The sequence below is a fragment of the Tyto alba genome, unplaced genomic scaffold (genome assembly GCF_018691265.1).
Source record: "Tyto alba isolate M040663 unplaced genomic scaffold, T.alba_DEE_v4.0 Super-Scaffold_27, whole genome shotgun sequence".
Taxonomy (NCBI): Eukaryota; Metazoa; Chordata; class Aves; order Strigiformes; family Tytonidae; genus Tyto; species Tyto alba.
The window spans coordinates 23,756,824-23,775,879 of NW_024881301.1; the positions used below are offsets into that span (position 1 = coordinate 23,756,824).

Below are 19,056 nucleotides of genomic sequence, written 5' to 3' on the forward strand. Positions count from 1 at the left end.
CTTGTATAATAAATGCTTATATTTTCCCTCCTGTCAAGTATGTTCTCACTAGCTAATGAAGTCCTTTCTTTGAATAGGAGACATGGCTGCTCAACAAGCTGAGGATGAAGAAACATTTAATACCATTTCAAACCAGTATCCTGAGATTTATTTTCAACCCATGATCCTTACAGGTAAAAGGTTCATTTCTGTTGTACAGAGATAGAGAATTAGGGTCATTAGATATAAACTTGGAACAATATTTAGCTGATTTTATATTTAGTACCATGTTTGAGTACGTTGTACAAATGTCTTTTAGAACCTCCCCCAGAGGATCACTTGCTGCAGAACACCTTGTGGCCTGAAATTCAGAAGTTGTAAGTTTAATTTTTTTGTTTCTTCATTTAATTTGCAGAATTTCCAGAAAGCTTATTTGTCACCTTATTTGTTCCTTAAAGATCCCGGTAACATTAGGCTACACTTCCACAATCTTCAGAGTTTTAGTATCAGTCTTCAAGTACAGCACAAAGAAACAAATTGTTTCAAGGCCTTAAGGGTTTATTTATCTGAATCTCCTGAAAGAGCGATCTCAGGCAGGAACAAGCAGAAAGTTGAACCTTTGCTGTTGATTAACAGCTACCTTCATACATTACCAGTTTTGTGACTTCAGTTGGAGGGGATGGGAAATAAAAAACCTTTGGAAAAACAGTTTGCAGATTGCTTTCATTTGACCAAGCAGGAGGTTTTGTAGGAGCTCATCTTTACCTTCAACTGGACAGTTAATCTTCTTTGCATGCTTTTAAGCTCTTTTACTGTGTTTGGACTCAAAAGTGCTTCTAAGAGGGAAGCTGGTGGGTATTAGACCATATCTGCATATTTTGTAATTTCCAGCTGTTACATTAAATGCTTCTGTGCTTGCTATGGCCGCTAATGCACCCACTCGCAGAAGTAGTTTGATGAGGGATCTTTAAGTAGTGAAAAGGTGCCAGGGCCAAATTTTTTTTTCATTTGCCTTTGACATTTCTCAAAGTCTACTGAGACATTAATCTTTGATATTCTGCTACAGGAGTACTGCCTATCTGCTTTTATATTCTGCGTTAATTAAAATAACTGCATTTTATGATGGTCATCAAGGGACTTACCTGAGAAATTTTTCCTGTTTTTAGAGATACTGCTCATGACAGAAGTCCTTTTATGCAAGGGCAAGAAGATGTAAAGCATTTGTAGACTTTCAGTTTTTTTTGCTCAGAATAATCTTGAAAGAAGTAACATGAAATCGCATAAATGTAGATTTCAAGTTGCCATAGCAGCAGAAAAGCAGTGTGAGGAACCGACTTGCTAAAAATAGCTTGTTTGTCATTGACATTTGTGTATACCCAGCTCTAACTTGACACTGAATTTTGAAGGATTAGTGTCGGGTTTTGAAAAGCATTTGCTTGAGTAGGTTTTAGTATGAAGAACTTGCTGAATTTTTTACATAATCTAACAACTTTAAAATAAAAGTATGATAAATCCTGTGAGAGAATGCTAATCTTTATCCTCTTGGAAAGTCACCATAGAGGGTTTATATGCAGCAGGCTGAGATTAAAGCCTAAGTGTTGACATAAATATGTATGTTTATATGCATGTACATTTCATATAATACACTTGGAAGTCTTGAGAGATACTGTTTGACACTAGAAAATTACTGTAATCATTTGTCTGGACACTTTGAAGGTCCAGTCAGTTTACCTGTGCATAAAAAATTGCTATGAATTGCACATTGCTAAGGCAAAATTGCTTGTGGTTGAAAATGCAATTTCATTATTCATTCATGCCATTGCTTCTCTCCATTGCGAAACTTTTTTGGGTGTTTTGCTTCATAATGAAGGGATTGGATTGCGTGTATGGGGGCAGGGGAAGGGATTGTACTTGAGCTTCTATACTTGCAAGGCTCATACACTATTATAAACAGCATCTCCAGTTGCCACTAGCTACTGTCTTTACTGGAGACAGCACTGGACTCTGTAGGCTGTTGGTCTGAGCTGTGATAGTCCTGCTTATGTGACTTTGCAAAAGACAGTATTTTGGGTTTTATTTTAATTTAAAGAGAAAGATTACATTTTAATGCTTCTGTTTAGCAAGAACAGAGTTGCATGCAGAAGCTCGGAATGTTTCTGTCAAGTGTTCTTCAATACTACATTTAGGAGATAAAACCAAAGTGACTGAGGACTTGTGAAACAAGTTGTTCCACAGGTGATTTTCTTCCTTCACTGAAAGGAAATTTGTACTTTTTGTGGAATAAATACTTTTCAGTTTTAGAAAATTGGCTTTCAATGGTTTTCACTACAAAATGGTCTCTAGGAATATGCTTTAAAAGTAAGCATTATGATAAAACTCCTGCTGGTGACAGATTAAGAGGAAGACACACAGGATTGCCTTTATCATTTTAAGATACAATCAAATTTGCAAATTAACATCCCAATTAAGCTCAGCCACTAGTCCCTCTCCCCCCTGAAGGCCCAGGCACAGTTACTCTTCATTAAAAGCCAGTTCATCCTCAGACTTCAGACATGAGTGTGGCGATCTGTCTATGGGATGTGCCCAGCAACAACTCTTCTGGACCCTGTTCGACAGACACAGGCAGTAATTTGTCATTTAAACAGATGGCTGCTTCGGCAGCAAGTGAAATCCCATGAACATCAATCCCATATAAGAACTTGTTTGCAACGCTGCTGACCAAAAGAGTTTATTAAGATAACTGACCATCTCTTCAGAGCTGGGAATCAAAGAAAATCACCCCCCTTCAATGGGTATTTAGCTGTTAGTTGTCCACTGTTTATAGATTGCATCTCCAATTTTATTTTACATCCGGTCCATTTTGTGACTGATTTTAATTTGTGTTAGTCTGTGTGGCATTTCTGCTTATTAGCTAAATCCCAATCTAGATATGTGAGCTTGAATTCCAGCAGAACTCATGCAAAGACTGATTAAAAATCTATTTCTGGAGAAAGCTAGAAGTTTTGGGTTTTTTAGAATGTTGTTTTCCTTTCCCAACACGATTCTTGTCCTCTAGTTCAGAAATCAATCTTTCAGTATTTCACAGAACAGGCATCCCTTCGCTGGGTGTTTGTGGTGTATTTCTTCGGTGATCTTCAAATATGTGGCTTCTGATTTTTATTGGTGTTAAACTTGCTTTCCAGGAAAATAAGAATACATTCAATGCTGCTTTAATCTGCTTTGTTAATCATTAGTGTAGCTTCTGCTGTGCTGATGCTTCAGGACTATGGAATGGGCTGTAGAGATTGTTCTGTAGTCAGTTCCTAAATGTGAAAATTTATACAGATATTTAAATTGAATGCTGAACTTCATTAGGAATTATTTGGGACATAATACTGAAACAGTGGTGAGAAGCTCCTGGCAGGTGCCTTTCGTTTTTGCAAGGGGATTTAAGTTAGCATAAGAAACTTGATGCATACTGCAAAAATGACTGTGATGTGTCATAATATCTTTTCACTTTTATTTCAGATATGGACACGGATATGAAATTTTTTGTGTTGCTTGCAATAATTCAAACACTGTAATTGCCTCAGCATGTAAGGTAAGAAAAGATTCTAGCACCATCTAGTGAAAAGTGCCACCAGATTTCTAGGGTTGACAGAGCAGGAGTTGGAATTCAGTTTGGTCTGAATTCTTTTCTTTCACTTAAATGTGAAAGATTTTGTATCGATGACAGTTGCCTTGCAAAGGTTATAGGGAATGCAGATAAGTTATTATTCATAAATTACAAAATATTAATTTGAAGATATTAGTAAGATAAATTCTAACAAAGATGGGTATAAAACATTTTTTTACTCAGATATTGTCAGCATTAGTAGAAAGTAGTGAAACTTCCCAGCTGGGGGAACTTCCCGGGGGAAAACTTGGTCGCAAGCCTTAAAACAAGCCCCCTAACATCTCAGTATTTTGGAACGTGTGACTTTTATATTTGCTTTCATTAACTCTCACTGATATTTTTTTCCATCAATACAGGCTTCCAAAAAAGAACATGCAGCGATTATTTTGTGGAGCACTACTTCTTGGAAGAAACTGCAGAGTTTGCCATTTCACAATCTGACTGTTACTCAGCTGGCATTTTCTCCTAATGACAAATTTTTATTAGCGGTTTCTAGAGACAGGAATTGGTCACTGTGGAGGAAACAAGACTCATCAGAGTCAGGTCAGATACGCGAAATGGATATACGTGTTTGAAGACTTTGCGGTTTGTTCAGTATTTTTGGCTTCAAAATATTTGAAAGAGAATTGGTAAAATATTTTAATGGATGTTTTCCTTACAACTTTTAAGAATTAATAGCGTTGTATCCTCCTGTGGCTTTAAGAAGTGCAATTAATGGAGTATAGAAGAGCTAGAAAGGGAATGAAAATGTGGATAAGAATATAATCAGGCCTTAAATGCTGTTTAATTGATGGATGTAATGAAGTCTGATGTTCGTCCTCCTGCCTTCTACTTGTGATTGTATGTTTCAGACTTACTGAAATCAAGTATGCATGCTGGAGTGTAATGCCTGAACTTCAAACTAGTATTCTGTCAAGGAAAACCTTCATCCCGGTGTTGTGTGCAGGCAGGGCTGGAAGGTTCATTGCTACACCCGTGTCCTGCATAGAGCTGCCTTGTTCCTGTTTGCAGGGCATGACACTTGGAGACTCTTGGCAGGATTAATACCTATCTTTGGTGTGGCTTTCTGGTAATCCTACACAATTGATGAATTTGACTAGAACTGGCTCTGTCTGGAAAAGGAGCTGATAGTAAAGATTCAGTTGACTTTCTCATTAAGACTTTGAGCCTTGCAAAATCATGAGGAGATTGCTTTTGAACACTTTAATGGATTCCTAGAACAGATGCTTGTGCTGAAAATTATCATCATTGCACTGTTGGCTTAATAGCACATAAACACTATTGGGCTCTATAGTTTTCCTAGAGACTTGGCAGTGTGATTTGGCCCCTTCAGACATGTCCAGTTGTATCCTGGCTTGAGATTTCTGTTCTATTCAGACTTCTATTCTAAAGCCTGGCATGTTGTCCACAGTAGTTACACAATGTTTCAGGATAAGGAGTGTGAATTCTCATAGGAAGTAGAGGAAAACCTCTTTTCATTAGTTCATCAATAACTTTTCTGTCTACAAAGAACATCATTATCAGTGTAAAACAACACTGCTGATATTTGCATCCCAAGAAGTGGTTGTTCAAAGTCTGTGCTCCAAAATAACAACCTTTTCTACTTAAAAGTATTCCCATTTACTGATCTGATCAGGTTTATTGCCTGATTGTATGCATATTGAAATGGCAGCTTGTCTCTTTGGGACCAGATTATTCTTTACAATTAGATCATTCGGATTTGAATTCTTGGGGCTTTACTGGTAAATGGAAACTGTAGTGAAATTAATGGGGATACGTTTGCACGTGGTAAATGTTGCGCTATACTAAAACTTCAGAAAAACTTGTATAGAAAGAAGCTGCAGGTCTTATACTGGGACTTAAATTCTTCTGAAACAGATATGTGTGTAAAAGATCAAACTGTCCTACTGTTTTAGTGCTATAAGGGCTGACTGATGTGGTCTTGAACAGGTGCTCATTAGTATAAGAAGTGTTGGAAAAAAAAAACATTTACGTGGTGCTAAGTATTCCCAGTTACTTTGAGGATGAGTGGAATAATGTCAAAATGTTCCTGCAGTTCTTACATAGAATTAAATAAGTGTAACAATTACTTTTAATATGCAAAGTAGTTGAAGCAAGGGTTTTCCTCTATATGGTTTATTCCAGGACCAGTCTTCAGTTGCTGTGCATACACAGACAAAAATACAGCCATTCACAGTCGAATAATTTGGTCTTGTGATTGGACACCAGATAGCAACTATTTTATTACTGGCAGTCGGGACAAAAAGGTAATTAATATAAAAGGAATTTAAAAGCCCAGAATTATTTTAAATGTGTATTAGATCAGTAAATGCTGTGTTCTAAAGGGCCCATATTCTATAAATACACAAAAAGCTTACTGTGTGTATTACCACAGAAATCGGTGAGACTTTCATATGCTAAATAAAGTGCTTGAATATGTATGTACAAGACTGGTCTGCCAGTTGGACTTCTGCTGTTTTTTCATACAGTAAGACAAGCATATGTCACATAACTCTTATGGGTGTCTGAGTTTTCCTTCAATAACAAAATCTGGTTTTGTTGTCAGGATCTTTAATGAAGTCAGACTGTCTAAAAAGTTGAGTCTTTCAGGTAGACATAGTTAACTGTCTTCCAGGTCATCCACTTTGTGCTCCTGGAAGTATTTTAACTCAGTTATTCCTTATGTTTTTGTAAATGCATTTAAAATTCCTAGAGGATTCTCTTTCTTACAGGTCATTATCTGGGGCCAGTGCAATTTATCTGTGACTACTGAAGGGAATATGCTGGATTCAGTCAAGCCTTGTTCGACAGTACTAGATGCTGGGGATTCTGTTACTGCTGTTAGTATCAGCCCTGTGGTTACTCCTGATGGAAGGTATTGCTGTTTTTCTGTAATGTCATGTTGTGTTTAATTTGAAATTAGCATTTTTTCCACCTTTTGTCAGTTTTCTGTGGCTAAACAGCTCCTAAAATTTACCTGTCAAATATTTTGAGCATTCTTTGACTGAATGACCTCTACTTTTTAATTTCCTAGCCTTCTTTTCAGGTGTATGGTGACTTCTTGAAACAGTGTAACAAGAAAGAAAGGGGAGGAGGGCATGAACACACATGAAATACATTAATTCTATCTATAATATTGACTTGATCTGATGTTGTAATAACCTCCGTATTTTTTTCCTCGCCAGATATATTTTGCAGGTTTCTGCTCTGCTCGTTTTTTATGAAGAAGCATGATTTAAATCGTGATATATTTTTTTTTTTTTAAAATTTCTTTATTTTCATGGAACAGCAGATATTGATTTGAAGGGCTAGATGCAACACAGTGTTAGAGTGCTAGTTCCTTTTAGCTTGCATTAGAGCTGGCTTTACTGAGCTGCGTACTGAAATGTCTTTCAGAACTAATACATTTATTATCTTGATAGGTATATTGTTGCAGTAGGCTTAGAGAATGGGAAGATTATCTTGTACACATGGAAGCAGAGTGGGCAAGAACCAGCACTAGCTGATTGGACCATGTGTGTTGAGATGGATAGCAGGTATGTCTTTTGAAGTAAGTTAGGAGCAAGGAAATATTATTCTTGAGAGTAATAGTGCTGGAGTTCTGTTTTTATAGTATAAAATCCTATGAAACTGGTTCATTTCTAAGACAAAAATTGTTATCCTTTTAGGAAAAGTTTGAAAAGTCTGAAAGTCTTCAGATATCTTTAAGCAAAACCTGGAAATAAAGATACTTGTTATTTAGATGTATTAAACCCCCCCCCAAAAAAACCAACAACAAACCAGAATGAAAACCAAGGGGGGGTGGAGGTTAAACCCCCAAATACTTTGCTATGCAAATGCTTAGAGAAGTATTACCCTTGGCCCCACGTAAAGCAAAGTAAGATAAAATAAAAAGGCTTTATTACCTTTAGCCATAAAATAAGGTGATAGAAAACACTAAAGAGGGGTGGAGAAGAACGTCTGTCTAAAAACGTCAGCAAAACATTTTGGAGTGGATGACAGCAAACTTTCAAGAGCAGTTTTAGCAGAAACGAAAGGAAAAACAAGCTATATGTGGTGCTGCTGGAGAAACTCTCTGTAGAGAGACTTTGAGTATTTCACTTGAAGCACTCTCCCGGATTCTTCTTGCACTTACTGGCATTGGTATGTGACCAGAAATGAAAGCTGATGGTGGCTGTGGCTTGTGTGTGCTTGAAGTGAATTGGAAAGAGACAGCAGATAACAGGAAATCACAGGCTGAAAGCCAGGGATCTGTCATATCTCAGTAATTGAGATGCTCAACCTGCAGCTTAATGTGGTAAAACTTGAAATCAATAGCTTTTTAAATTATTGATGAGTGAGAAGATAAAATGTCATTAGTGTTAATGGTCCTACTTATTTTAAGAACTTAATACCTGCTGTTGTCACAAGTCAGTTTTTCCTCAGTTGGTGATGTTAACAGAAGAGTACTAATTATATAAATGTTGATGTTTACATTCACATGCCCAACTGTGTTTGACATTTTGCAGTTATGTATGGATGTCTTATTGTTGCAGCCAAAGCCATGCTCTTGCTGTGAAACGTTTATGTTGGAGACATCATGCGGGCAGAGCTGGACATAATGATCAGAACAGCAGTGAGTGGTTGCAGCTTGCAAGTTGTGGAGCTGATCATTCTGTTAAGATATTCAATGTCAACAGATCTGCTCTTTAGCAAAGGCAGCAGGCCTGTGTCTGCAAAACAGATTCGTAACACTTTATTTCAGCTTTTAGCTGATTTGGTGGTTGAATTTTCTGTTTTTTTTTTTTTTTTTTGCTGTGGAAAGCAAAATATATGACATGTAACTTATTAAAGCAACTTTTGTGGTAGTTTGAAATGTCAAATATTTTTCTAATTCTGCAGTTCCAGGAATATGAAGTATTTTTTATATGTTTTGGTTGGTGAATATCCTGGAACTGAGGGGTGGGAGGCGGGGTAGGGCATGGGAGAAGGATAATGAGACACCTTTGTTCACTGGGACTCCAAGGGCAGGTGGGAAGCTGCCGGTACCTGGGGGCTTCTGTGCTAGGAATTGCAAGTGGAGTACTGATTTTTTTTTTTTTTTAACTCCTTATTGCTATTAAGTGTCAGTTGGCTTGCTGGTGCTGACATTGAATGTTTAAGCATGTACAGTTAACCAGAGGTCAGAGTTAAATATACAGCCTTCTCCGGTTGCCATCTGAATGTGTACTACAGTCCTGGTCCAAGTGTTAGACTGCCTTACTTTAGAAGGAGTAGTTTGTGTTTGCATGCTTGGACAGGCCTGCTTGTTTCTTTTTAATTATTTTTTCTGCTGTGCAGAGCACTGGGCTCGTGCTTCTTGGCCACGTGGGGCTTAAAGCCTTGCTCACAGACCCTTTAAACCTTCCACTGTCTCCCCTGTGTACCTGTGAGCCCTCCCTGATCAGAGTGCTATAACAGAGCCACCTCTTACTCTGCTTGAGGGCTCTCCTCTACAGTTTGGTCTGGAAAACCCTACAAATATCACTAGGCAGGAGCTAAAAGGTGGCAGCCATCCCCTACACTGCCTTTGGACTCTGTGACTTTTGAGCTCCTTATCTATTCTGGTGAAAATAGGTTAACTTTGTTGTCAGATAGTGTTGTAATTTAGAGTGGTAATAGATGGTGAGTACTTCAGAAAAAAGTGTTTACCTCAGCAGATCTGTATCTGATTACAACATCTAAGCTAGAAATGGGTTAAACCTTGGGAATTAACTTATTTTTGTTCCAGAACCACTTGCTACCTGAACTGATAGTGCAGAAGTAATTGGAATTGTGTTTAACTTTTTACTGTGTTGCATCTTTAGATAGAGTACAGTTCTTTCAGAGTGGGCCAAACTCTTTTCAGAATAATTATAGTTTGTTTTAAAGGTTTTTATATTTTAGCTTTTTATTTTCAAATCTGTTTTTCAGCATTAAAAAAAAAAATCTGTACCGTTACTTGGGGGAATAAAAATGTGATTTCTTAATAAAGATGCTTTGCTCCATTTAACTTGTACCCAGTGCTTTCCTTACATGTGTACTTTAAGCATTTTAGTGTATTTTACTTGTCTGGGAATTTTTGAACCACCACAGACTGTGTCCTGGCAAAAGGAAGACACAACTTATCACTCATGAGGTTTCAAAAAGCTGCCAAAAGTGGAACTTCTTTCTGTGTCACAATTGTAATTTGGTGTCTTACCTACAATTTTGATGATAATCGTGCATAATAGATTCCAATACTAGTATGTCTTGCCATGCTGCCACTCTTGCATATGGGCAAAAGCGAAACATCTTATTAGTTGTCCCTCTCTTTTATTTTGTGAAATGTTCTCATTAAACAAGCATCAGCTATTACCTGATTTAGTAATCCATTCCATTACCCCAGGGTCTTCTGTGACTCAATCACATTGAAGAATATACTTTATTGTTCCAACTTTAAGTACATCAGACTAGTCTGTTGATTTCCCAAGTCTAAATGTTTGTAATAGACACTTTTTATTTTCAATTAAGTTAGAGGTTGTCAAGAGACATCTTGACACATAACACCTTACATAAAAAAAAAAAAAAAAAGAATTAATCATCTTTGTTCACATATCACTTTGCTATGCCTTTAGTGGGTGTGACTTTATTACATACGCCTTCATCTTCTCAGTAAATCCACTAAAGTCTTTTCAAATCAGCATGTAAATCAGCATGGGGGAAACAAGTCAGATACTGATTTCATTATCTCAACTAATACCAGAAAGTTATTTGGATCGATGTAAGTGTGATGCCAAGGAAATATCAGTGTAATTATGGAGATCATTCTGGGGGTAGCGCTGGCTGTCTAATGAAGAATAGAGTTCTTTAAACAAGCAAAATAGTACCCTTTAAGATTATTATAATGAGTCCCTAGAAAATTTGGTTTTTTTACTTGGTTTGTTTTAAAAAATGGAGAAAAGCAAGCAATTGCCAGACATTTGCTAACATTTCTGCAGTATTTGTTTGATAAATACTGCTGGAATCAAGTGTCATCTTGCTATATTTCCTTTTTGGTTTGTTCCCTAAAACTGTCTTAATTAGGTTTTTATCTGAAAGAATCTACTTTTTTGTCCACTGAATGGCTATCACTTTTATTTTATTCCATGTGCTTTTGTTTTGTATATACTTAGTCAGAGAGACTGTGTTTAATTCAATAAAAATAGTGCATACGTTAATGTAGTATTTCATGCATTAAAAATAATAATTATGGCTTCAGTCATGTATACCTGACTGACTTGACTATAGTCCCATTTACCTACAGTGGTGTCTAACTGCTACATGTATCCATTTTTATTTCTCTGTTTTCTTCTATGCTTTCCTGGTGCTCTGTCATTGTTATCTCTTGTGAAGTGCCATGCCTCTTTCCATTCCTACCCATCTTTTCGTTTTTTTCCTCTAAAAATGTGATTTATTTTTCATGGCCTCCCTTCAGTGAAAAATCTAATTGTGCTCAGGTGTATTTTGGAAGATAGAGTTACCCTGTATACTTCACAAGTTGCTTGTATTGCTCTTTTTATAGTAGATAGTTCAATGTCATACAGTAAAATCAAAGTTGAGGTAAGTGTAATCTTATTTATTTCTCCCCATTCATCTTCAAGACTATCAAATAAGCCCTGCCAACTCCAATCTTGGGAAGCTCCAACTTTTCACAACACAGCCCCTGATATTGCATTTATTTTCCCTTTGCAGTGTGATGCAAGACCATGTCCCGTGGTCAGGGGTGAAAGCTTGCTGTCTAGACTCGCGATGCTCCCAGCTTTGCACTACCCTTTCCTGCCAGTCCTAAAGGGCAAGGACAGTATTCAAGTGACGAAAGCCCAGAGGCAGACAGTACACAGCAAAATGCAGCCGAATCCCCTGCATGAATTTTCTAACTCTAGTCGTATTGCTTATTTCTGAGTTTCTGTCTTCGTTTCTGTTACTGGTTTGGACAAGGGCAGCATGTTTATATTAAGCCGCTGTGATCCAGCAGGATGCAAAGCTGATGCAGCATCGCCTGTAACCTGAGGCCCCCCATGGGGCTCGTTACACTTTAGGGCTTTTTTTAACCAACTTTTGCAGCCAAAACACACAGAACTGGGTCTACGCAGGTTCGGTGACCCAAGGTGCTTGGTGCCCCTGCAGCCCTCAGGCACCACTTGCTGAAGGACCGTGGGCTGCTGGACGTATGTGCTCAGGTACCTCACCACTAAATAATAGCGGCTGTTTAATTAAATGGTGCCGTCAGCACTGATGCAGGTGAGGCCTTGTTTGCCACGGATTCGGGCCCTTTGCAGATTGTGTGTTTTCATTAGTTTCCTTGTGGTTGGTTGATTTTTTTACAGCTTGCTTTTGTGTGGATTTTCACCTCCAGTGCGTAAGCTCAAGGTGCAGCTTCTTGTCTAGACTGATGGAATTTTTTTCTATTTCAAGCCTATAAAATCTGTGGAGTTTTACCTTTGAACACTCTACCTTTCAGACCAACCTGGATTGAAACGATCTTGTTGATTAAAATGATGCATAAGGATGTGTGCTCATGTGTGTAAACTGAGAGACAAGGTTGGTGTGCTCTTGTCCTTATGCAATTAATGCTTTAATTGTGGGTTTTTTGGTTGGTTGTTTTTCTTTTTTTTTTTTTTAATGATGGACCAATAGATGTAAAGCTTGCATGGTACCAAAAGAAAAACAACACAGAACCATCTATCTTTAAACCCAGTGTATTGTTTTGTCCATATGGTTGCTATGGGGAAATATCACAATAGTGGTATTGGGTTTTATCCTAAAATCTCACTTCCAGGAAGTAAATTGCTTCGTGCACTGCGGTTGGTGGGTAAGTTTCCAAATCTTATTTATTTATTTTTTTTAATTTTAGAATATGAACTCTTGCATCTTTCTGCATCAATTACAGCTATAAATATATTTTAAAAGCCTGTAATCATCCCAGTCTGAAACTTTGTGGCATCTGCTTTCACATACTACACACCATAGAGTTTATTTCCACTCAAATTTACATTGCTGCTTTATATCCCCCCACCTGAATCAAAGGCAGTGTAAATAAGTTAGTGCCATTAGCCTCTCCAAGGTATCCCATTAAAGACCATCTGGAAAATGCACCATTAGGAAGGAGAGTGTCGTGTTCTACAGGGGGAAATATCAATTGTGGCATCTTTACATGGACAAAAAAATAGTCTATCACTGAGCAAAGATGTTTAAAGACTTATTTAAGCTTACGATTTAAAGAGCTAGTATACAGGAAAGACAAAAAGATAAAACAATTTGTAGTTGATTGGAAGTTTTTTCATTTGTTTCAGTGAACATATAAGAGCCCTTATACATCTGCTACTGAAAGTGAAGCTCTAGAATTATTTAAAGATCAAAACTTAAAAGACTTGACAGTAGTCAACTAAATAACTGAAACTTATTTTTGTATTGATTATAAAACATTATGCGTTAGAAGAAAGTGTAATAAACTAGTCATTTGGACTAATCTGAAATAATACTTCAAGAAATGAACTGTTGGCAATGTACGTGGTGCTGTGAAATTCTCTGCTCATTGTACAGTGCCATTGACAGTGGAGTTGAAAAAACGGGATAAACTACAGTTTTGCAAAGAGTATTCTAATACGTTTTGGTATATTTGAGGTAAAGCCATCCCATCAATATTTTGGATGCACACTATCAAAAGTATTTTACTGGTTTTATGCTTGTTTTGAGGAGACTTCATGGCCAAGGATATGAACAGACTGTTTTACGTAGTCAGATTTAAAGCAGTATTATTGTCTTGTCTTACAGTAGAGGTATTGGTGAAAAAGCATGTAAGCAAGAAATGGCACGGGTATTGTTGTTTATTATCTGAGATCTATAACCAAACCCAAATGATTATTGAGATTATCCAAAGCCATCTTAAATCTGTCAGTTCAGGATGTAGGCACCGAAAAGGCGTGCTGACACTGACTTTAGTGGCGAGGGTGCTGTGGAGTCCCCTGGGATCTGGAGGACAGAACGAGCTCCTTGTGTAAACTGGGAAGATGGGGAAGATACTGGCATTCAGCCCTAGGAACACCTGCCTGGGCTCCATGTGGCAGGCTTGCTAAACACTGCTGCCAGCAGCGAGCTATTGATTGTGCCCATTTTTCAGTTATGAAATGGGAAAGAAGGAACAGTTTCCATGTTATGCAAAGCCTTAAAAAAAAAAAAAAAAAAAAAAGTATAATTTGCTGTCATCTGTCTTGTGGGCTGGGACTCCAGAAGTAACTAGAAGCTGGTGAAAATTTCAAGGAAGTCAATTATTGAGCTCTCAGCTATTGAAAACATTACTTTGGCAACTCTGAGTAATCTCTGTTTTCCCAAATATTTAACGGGAAGAAATGAGAATGCTCCGAGACTCACTGCCGATTGCAGCTATTGCAAAGATGAGGGAAGAGGAGGAAACAGCTGTGTCCTCATTTAGACTTGAATCTCACTTTAAAGAAGTGGCTGTTGCAAATAAGGAAACTTTAAAATAACTGAAATGGGCAGCAAAAATACTGCTTGCTCTGTTTTAAGGAGCATCTGGAGCTATACAAAGGATGAGACAAAATCTCTGACAGTACAAAAATTAGAATTTGCCTTTAGTGCATTAGGAAGCTGTTGGAGGTGGGAGTTGCTGAGCACAGTTTAGCAATGCTCTACTACTGCTATTTTACGAGCAGTACTTAAGCAGGACCTACAGCGGTCGTTTTGAGGCGGCATGTTTTCCCCATGACTTTCCCAGCCTTTGACCCCCCCCAGCCATTCCCACTTTTGCCCTGTGTGCCAGCACATCCTTGTACACTTGTGGGACCTTCCTTCAGATGCTCCTCTTTCCTGGGCAGGGGCTGCCTTTGGGCCCGTGCCAACCACCAGATTCCCCGTATCCTGCTTCTGCCTTTTCTGGTAGAAAGCCTGGAGGGCTACGGGTTCTTTTTGCCGGTCTCTGATCCTCGCGCTCAAGCACAGCTCCTGCTCTTGCCTTGTGTGACCGGCTCTGGTGGCCGTATTCGAGTAGCTTGTGTTCAATGGCATTTTTAAACTTTGCTGCTATCATCGTTTTATTTTCTGCAGTAACTCATCTATGCTGTAGTGCAGTAATAAAACTAAAAATGATCTCTCGCTCTTTCTGGAAGGAATTTGGAGTAGACCGTATGACAAAGCCTGGTGCTGTACCATAATAACAGGGCTAGCTCCAGTACCCCAGGGTACCTGTACCACCCAGGCATGCCCTGGACTTGAAGTCCTCTGAGAGCTGCTCCATGTAATTGGTGTTTGCATGATTCAACCAGCGTTACTGCTGTACAGATGAGAGGAGAGGAGGTGTTATGCCTGAGGTAATTGCCATGTTACAGTAGTGTCACCCATATATAGACTCTAGCTGATCCCAACTGAAAGAACAAGGGATGCAGCAACCAGATTTTTTACTGCAAAGGAGCCATTTCCCCTTGAACCAAGAGCTTGTGCAAACAAGGATGCCTGTTATGTTTTTTTTTCCTAAGCCTTTTCTCTTTTTACTCATCCACTCTTCTTCTAAGAAGACATTTTGCCTTCTTAGTCCCTTCTCCATTCTTCCAGGCCCCTTAATCCTCACGTAATCAATCCTTATTTTCTCAACATTCTCTTTTCCTATTGTTCTTGTAAGATAATCCTATGCTTTTTAATACATGATCTTAAGAGAGTTTATATGTATTGAATATATCATCCCCTTAGTATTTTTTTCCTCTGCCTTCTATGTCTCTGTGTCTGCTTCTTCCTTTGCAGGGTTTTGGGCTTTTGGTATTTACACAGGCTGTCTAATCTCATTACCTCCTTTTTCCCTGACAGCAAATTACTGGCGTATGTGTGAGCAGCATACCCTCCCTTCCTTGCTAAAGCATGAGTTGTCTACCTGCCACTGGGGGGAATTTTTCTCCTCTACAAAAAATGAATTGACTGCAGTCTCCCCAAGGGAAGGTCTCCTAGTGCTTTTCAAGATAAAGCAATCGTTATGTTTGCCTTTCTGTTTCATAATCTTGGAGAGCCTCCATCCTAGGAGTTTTCATATAAAGATGTGCCTCTCTGAGAGAGTAGCTGTACTCCACAGACACTTTTTAGAGCATAGGAGCCTTCTGCTGTTTAAACTCTTTGCTTTGACATGGCAGGCGGTTGCCTATCGATTCTCTGGGTGCCACAAGTCTTCACCACTGTCCACAGGCAGCGCTGAGCTGCGCCACGCGTTTCTCTTTCTCTGCAGGAGAGGTTCAGCCAGGGTGGATGGAGAAGCTGCAGCTCAGGGAAGCGCCTGAGATGCCTGCAGGTTGCTCTCCGTGGGTCTTCAGGGTGGGTCTGTCTGACCTACACCAGTGTTAAGGGTGCAACGTAGGTACCTACCATGCATGCTTTGCTCCAGCTTCAGCTTCTTCGGTGCGTGCAGACAGTCTCTCTGTATCGCAGACACCGCCGTGCCCTCAGTAACAGTTCCAGTTCATTATGCCTGTTGGTATTAGCTGAGATGGGAGCATCTCTAGAGACAGTGAGCATTGATTCAGGCTGGTAGGCAGCCCCTATAGTTACAGCAACACGAAATGTTATCTGGTAAAGCAAATAAAAAGGTGTAAGTGCTGGTTTTGGTTAGCTACTACTAGGAAAAGGACAGCTTCAACTTTTTCTACCCATCAAAAAGGATTTGGGTATGTTTTATCATGTAAAAAGTATTATCATAGCTCAGAACAGCAGATATGTCTGGGATGTAAAATTCTACAGTTCCCATTAATTGTTTAAGAGTGCATTTCTGCAGGTTAGTAGTACTGAAAATTATTAGCGCAGAGCTTTTGTTAACTGAAATAAAACCAGATCATGGTTCACAGAGTAATGGGATCACGGGATTATTAAAATTGGAAGGAAGGTCGGGAAGTCTCTGGTCCAAACTCCTGTTCAAAGCAGTGTCAGCTGTGAGATCAGACCAGGCTGCTCACAGCTTCATCCACTCTAGTCTTGACTATCTAGAAGGGTGGAGACAGCACAGCTTCTCTGAGCAGCCTGTTTCACTGCTGATTGTCTTCACGGTGAAAAAGGTTTTTTTTTCTATCAGCTCTGAACCTCTCTTGTTTCGGCTTACGCCCTCTCTCTCATCTTCCTGCAGCTCACCACTGTGAAGAGCTGGGCTTCATCTTCTCTTCTTCACAGTGTCCCAGATACCAGAAGGGCGCTACCAGGTGTCCCCAAAGCCCACTCTTCCCCAGGCTGAACAAGCCCTGTCTCTCTGGCTGTCCTCATAGAGAACTGATCCAGCTCCCTCAGCACCTTGGTGGCCTTCTGCCACACTTGCTCCAGTTTAACATCTTTCCTGTATTGGGAGACCCAAAACTGGGCTAGTACACATGGTCTCATTACAATAGATCACTTTAAATTCTATTGTACAGTTTCCTCCCCTGTGAAGTCCAGGTCTATAATGATTTCTTCTTTAAACTAGCCTTATCACGTCCCTTTCCTCCAATATTCTTTTGTGTGCACTTCACTGTGTGTGGTGACAGAGCTGGGGCCTTCCCTGTACCCACTGTGCAGCATGCTCGGACTTCTCTGTGAGGTGTGAACTCGGGCATCGCTCTGACCATGTGGCAAATGTACGGGCAGAAGAAAGAGATGATGGTTTGGCTCTGGCTGGAAGCTCTGCTCCTCTCCTGCCTCCAACTGAGTGCAGGGCACCCGCCCAGGGGAGCACGGCACCCAGCCCAAGAGGCTGTCTGGACTGGACTGCACCGCAGAGCTGCAATCCATATTAACCATTTCCCTGTGAGATGGGGGGGGGGGGGGGGGCAGTGAAGCTATTTATTTAGATAATCAAGAGCTGACTACACTACACACAGGAACTACCATATTGGTGGTAAATCCAAACAGACCCTCACCCCTAAAAATTCTATACTAAAAAAGTATTTATTTCCTATCTCAGAGGAAATGAAATGGATGCTATTTTAAATGCCTAAACTGTGGTCGTTTCCTGAAAAATTGGTGTGTTGCTTCTGTATGCCTAGGACCACCAGGTGGCAATATAAGAAAAAGGATAAGCGCATGTCTCCAGCACCTGCCATGTATACCTGAAAAATCTAAATGAATTACAAATGTATTCAAAGACAGGTATTTGGTCTCCTCTGAGTTGTTTAAATGCAGTGTTTCAGCAATAAGCATTTTTCATCATGAAATGCTGATTTTTGAAAGCATTCTTTCTTCTGTTTTTGTCCTGCAGTTGGGAAACTCCCCGTACAACTTCAGAAAACAATGAGCACCCCCTAATCACACAGGGTCTTACTGTCTGTTGTATACGTTCTCCTTCACCCTGACGTTCAGACCCAGTCTGAAAAGGATATGAAAAAATGTGATCTTACTTTTACCTTGTTGAAGTGTAAAATGGGACTTACTTTCTTGCATCTGTTTTGCTGTCTCTGTGCTTTGTACTCTGAAAGATTGTCTAACCATGTGGATGACTCAGGAAGGGTTTAAGCTCGTGGAGTCCCATGCACCTCCTGAAGGCAGCTGTGATTTGTAAGTGAAGAGTGACGATATGGGATCGTATGATGAAACTCTCGCAGACTCCAGTGACGTGTGTTTCAGGAACATCTTAAACCCCAGGAAGCAACCTTGTGCCTGTTAGCTACTGATGAATTCCCTTTTCCTTCCATGGGTTTGTCCAATTGCTTTTGAATCCATGCAAACCCATAATTCCCCCAGTGATTAGTGGGAAAGAATTCCCCAGGTTAAGTCTGTGCCAGTAAGAAGATGCATCTCTTTTTCGGTTTGAACATTTAATACCTCCTTGTTATTGTATTAGAGAAGAAAAGGATTAGTTGGTTTTTACTGTCTCCTTGTCATTCCTGATTTTATAGGCCTCTAGTATTTTCCCCACCCATGGATTTCTTTTCCAGTCTGAAGAGTCCTGCTGTAATTAAATGTCCCTTTTATGGCAGCTGTATTCTTCCTCTCATCAAACATCTGGCCTCTTCCCCAGCACTACAATTTTTCTCCCAATAAATAATTTATTACTCTTTTTGCACCTTTTGTTTATTAATATTTGTCTGGGAGTGCTTAGTCAACCAAATGTTCATTTAAAGTACTGGCAGATAATTTTCTTTTTTTGTTTTGAAACAAGTAACAACTTTATCTGAAGCGTTTAAGGCACATGATGCTGTCTTTTGGGTATTTGTGACAGACTGTAGCTTCTCGTCTTTGGACTGTTCTGTTCCTTCCTAATTTAAGTCATAAATTGATTTTTGTAATATCATTCTGGTCTGCAGTGAAAAGTTGCAGAGGCCTCAGAATCACTGAGTGGTGTGGAATGATTAGCACTTGCTGTTAAAGGATAAATCTAATACTAAAATAACAGGGTAGCTATGACCCAAGACTTGAAGGTACTGGCAGCATATGTTTGGGATGTCTGT

The 19,056-nt window shown here is 39.3% G+C and overlaps 1 protein-coding gene across 2 annotated transcripts in view; it reads left to right on the forward strand.

Moving 5' to 3' along the window:
- ELP2 (elongator acetyltransferase complex subunit 2) overlaps nucleotides 1-9,644 on the forward strand; it is a 37,103-nt gene extending 27,459 nt beyond the window's left edge. The window contains exons 15-22 of one of the 2 annotated variants that reach the window (XM_042798197.1): nucleotides 78-173; nucleotides 299-356; nucleotides 3,487-3,559; nucleotides 3,991-4,177; nucleotides 5,780-5,901; nucleotides 6,367-6,509; nucleotides 7,057-7,170; nucleotides 8,143-9,644. In XM_042798197.1, coding sequence (XP_042654131.1) covers nucleotides 78-173; nucleotides 299-356; nucleotides 3,487-3,559; nucleotides 3,991-4,177; nucleotides 5,780-5,901; nucleotides 6,367-6,509; nucleotides 7,057-7,170; nucleotides 8,143-8,326 — 977 coding nt within the window. In that variant the 3' untranslated portion in view covers nucleotides 8,327-9,644. The remainder of the gene's footprint in view (nucleotides 1-77; nucleotides 174-298; nucleotides 357-3,486; nucleotides 3,560-3,990; nucleotides 4,178-5,779; nucleotides 5,902-6,366; nucleotides 6,510-7,056; nucleotides 7,171-8,142) is intronic. The other variant, XM_042798198.1, reaches the window with a different exon arrangement.
- The last annotated feature ends 9,412 nt before the right edge of the window (nucleotides 9,645-19,056 follow it).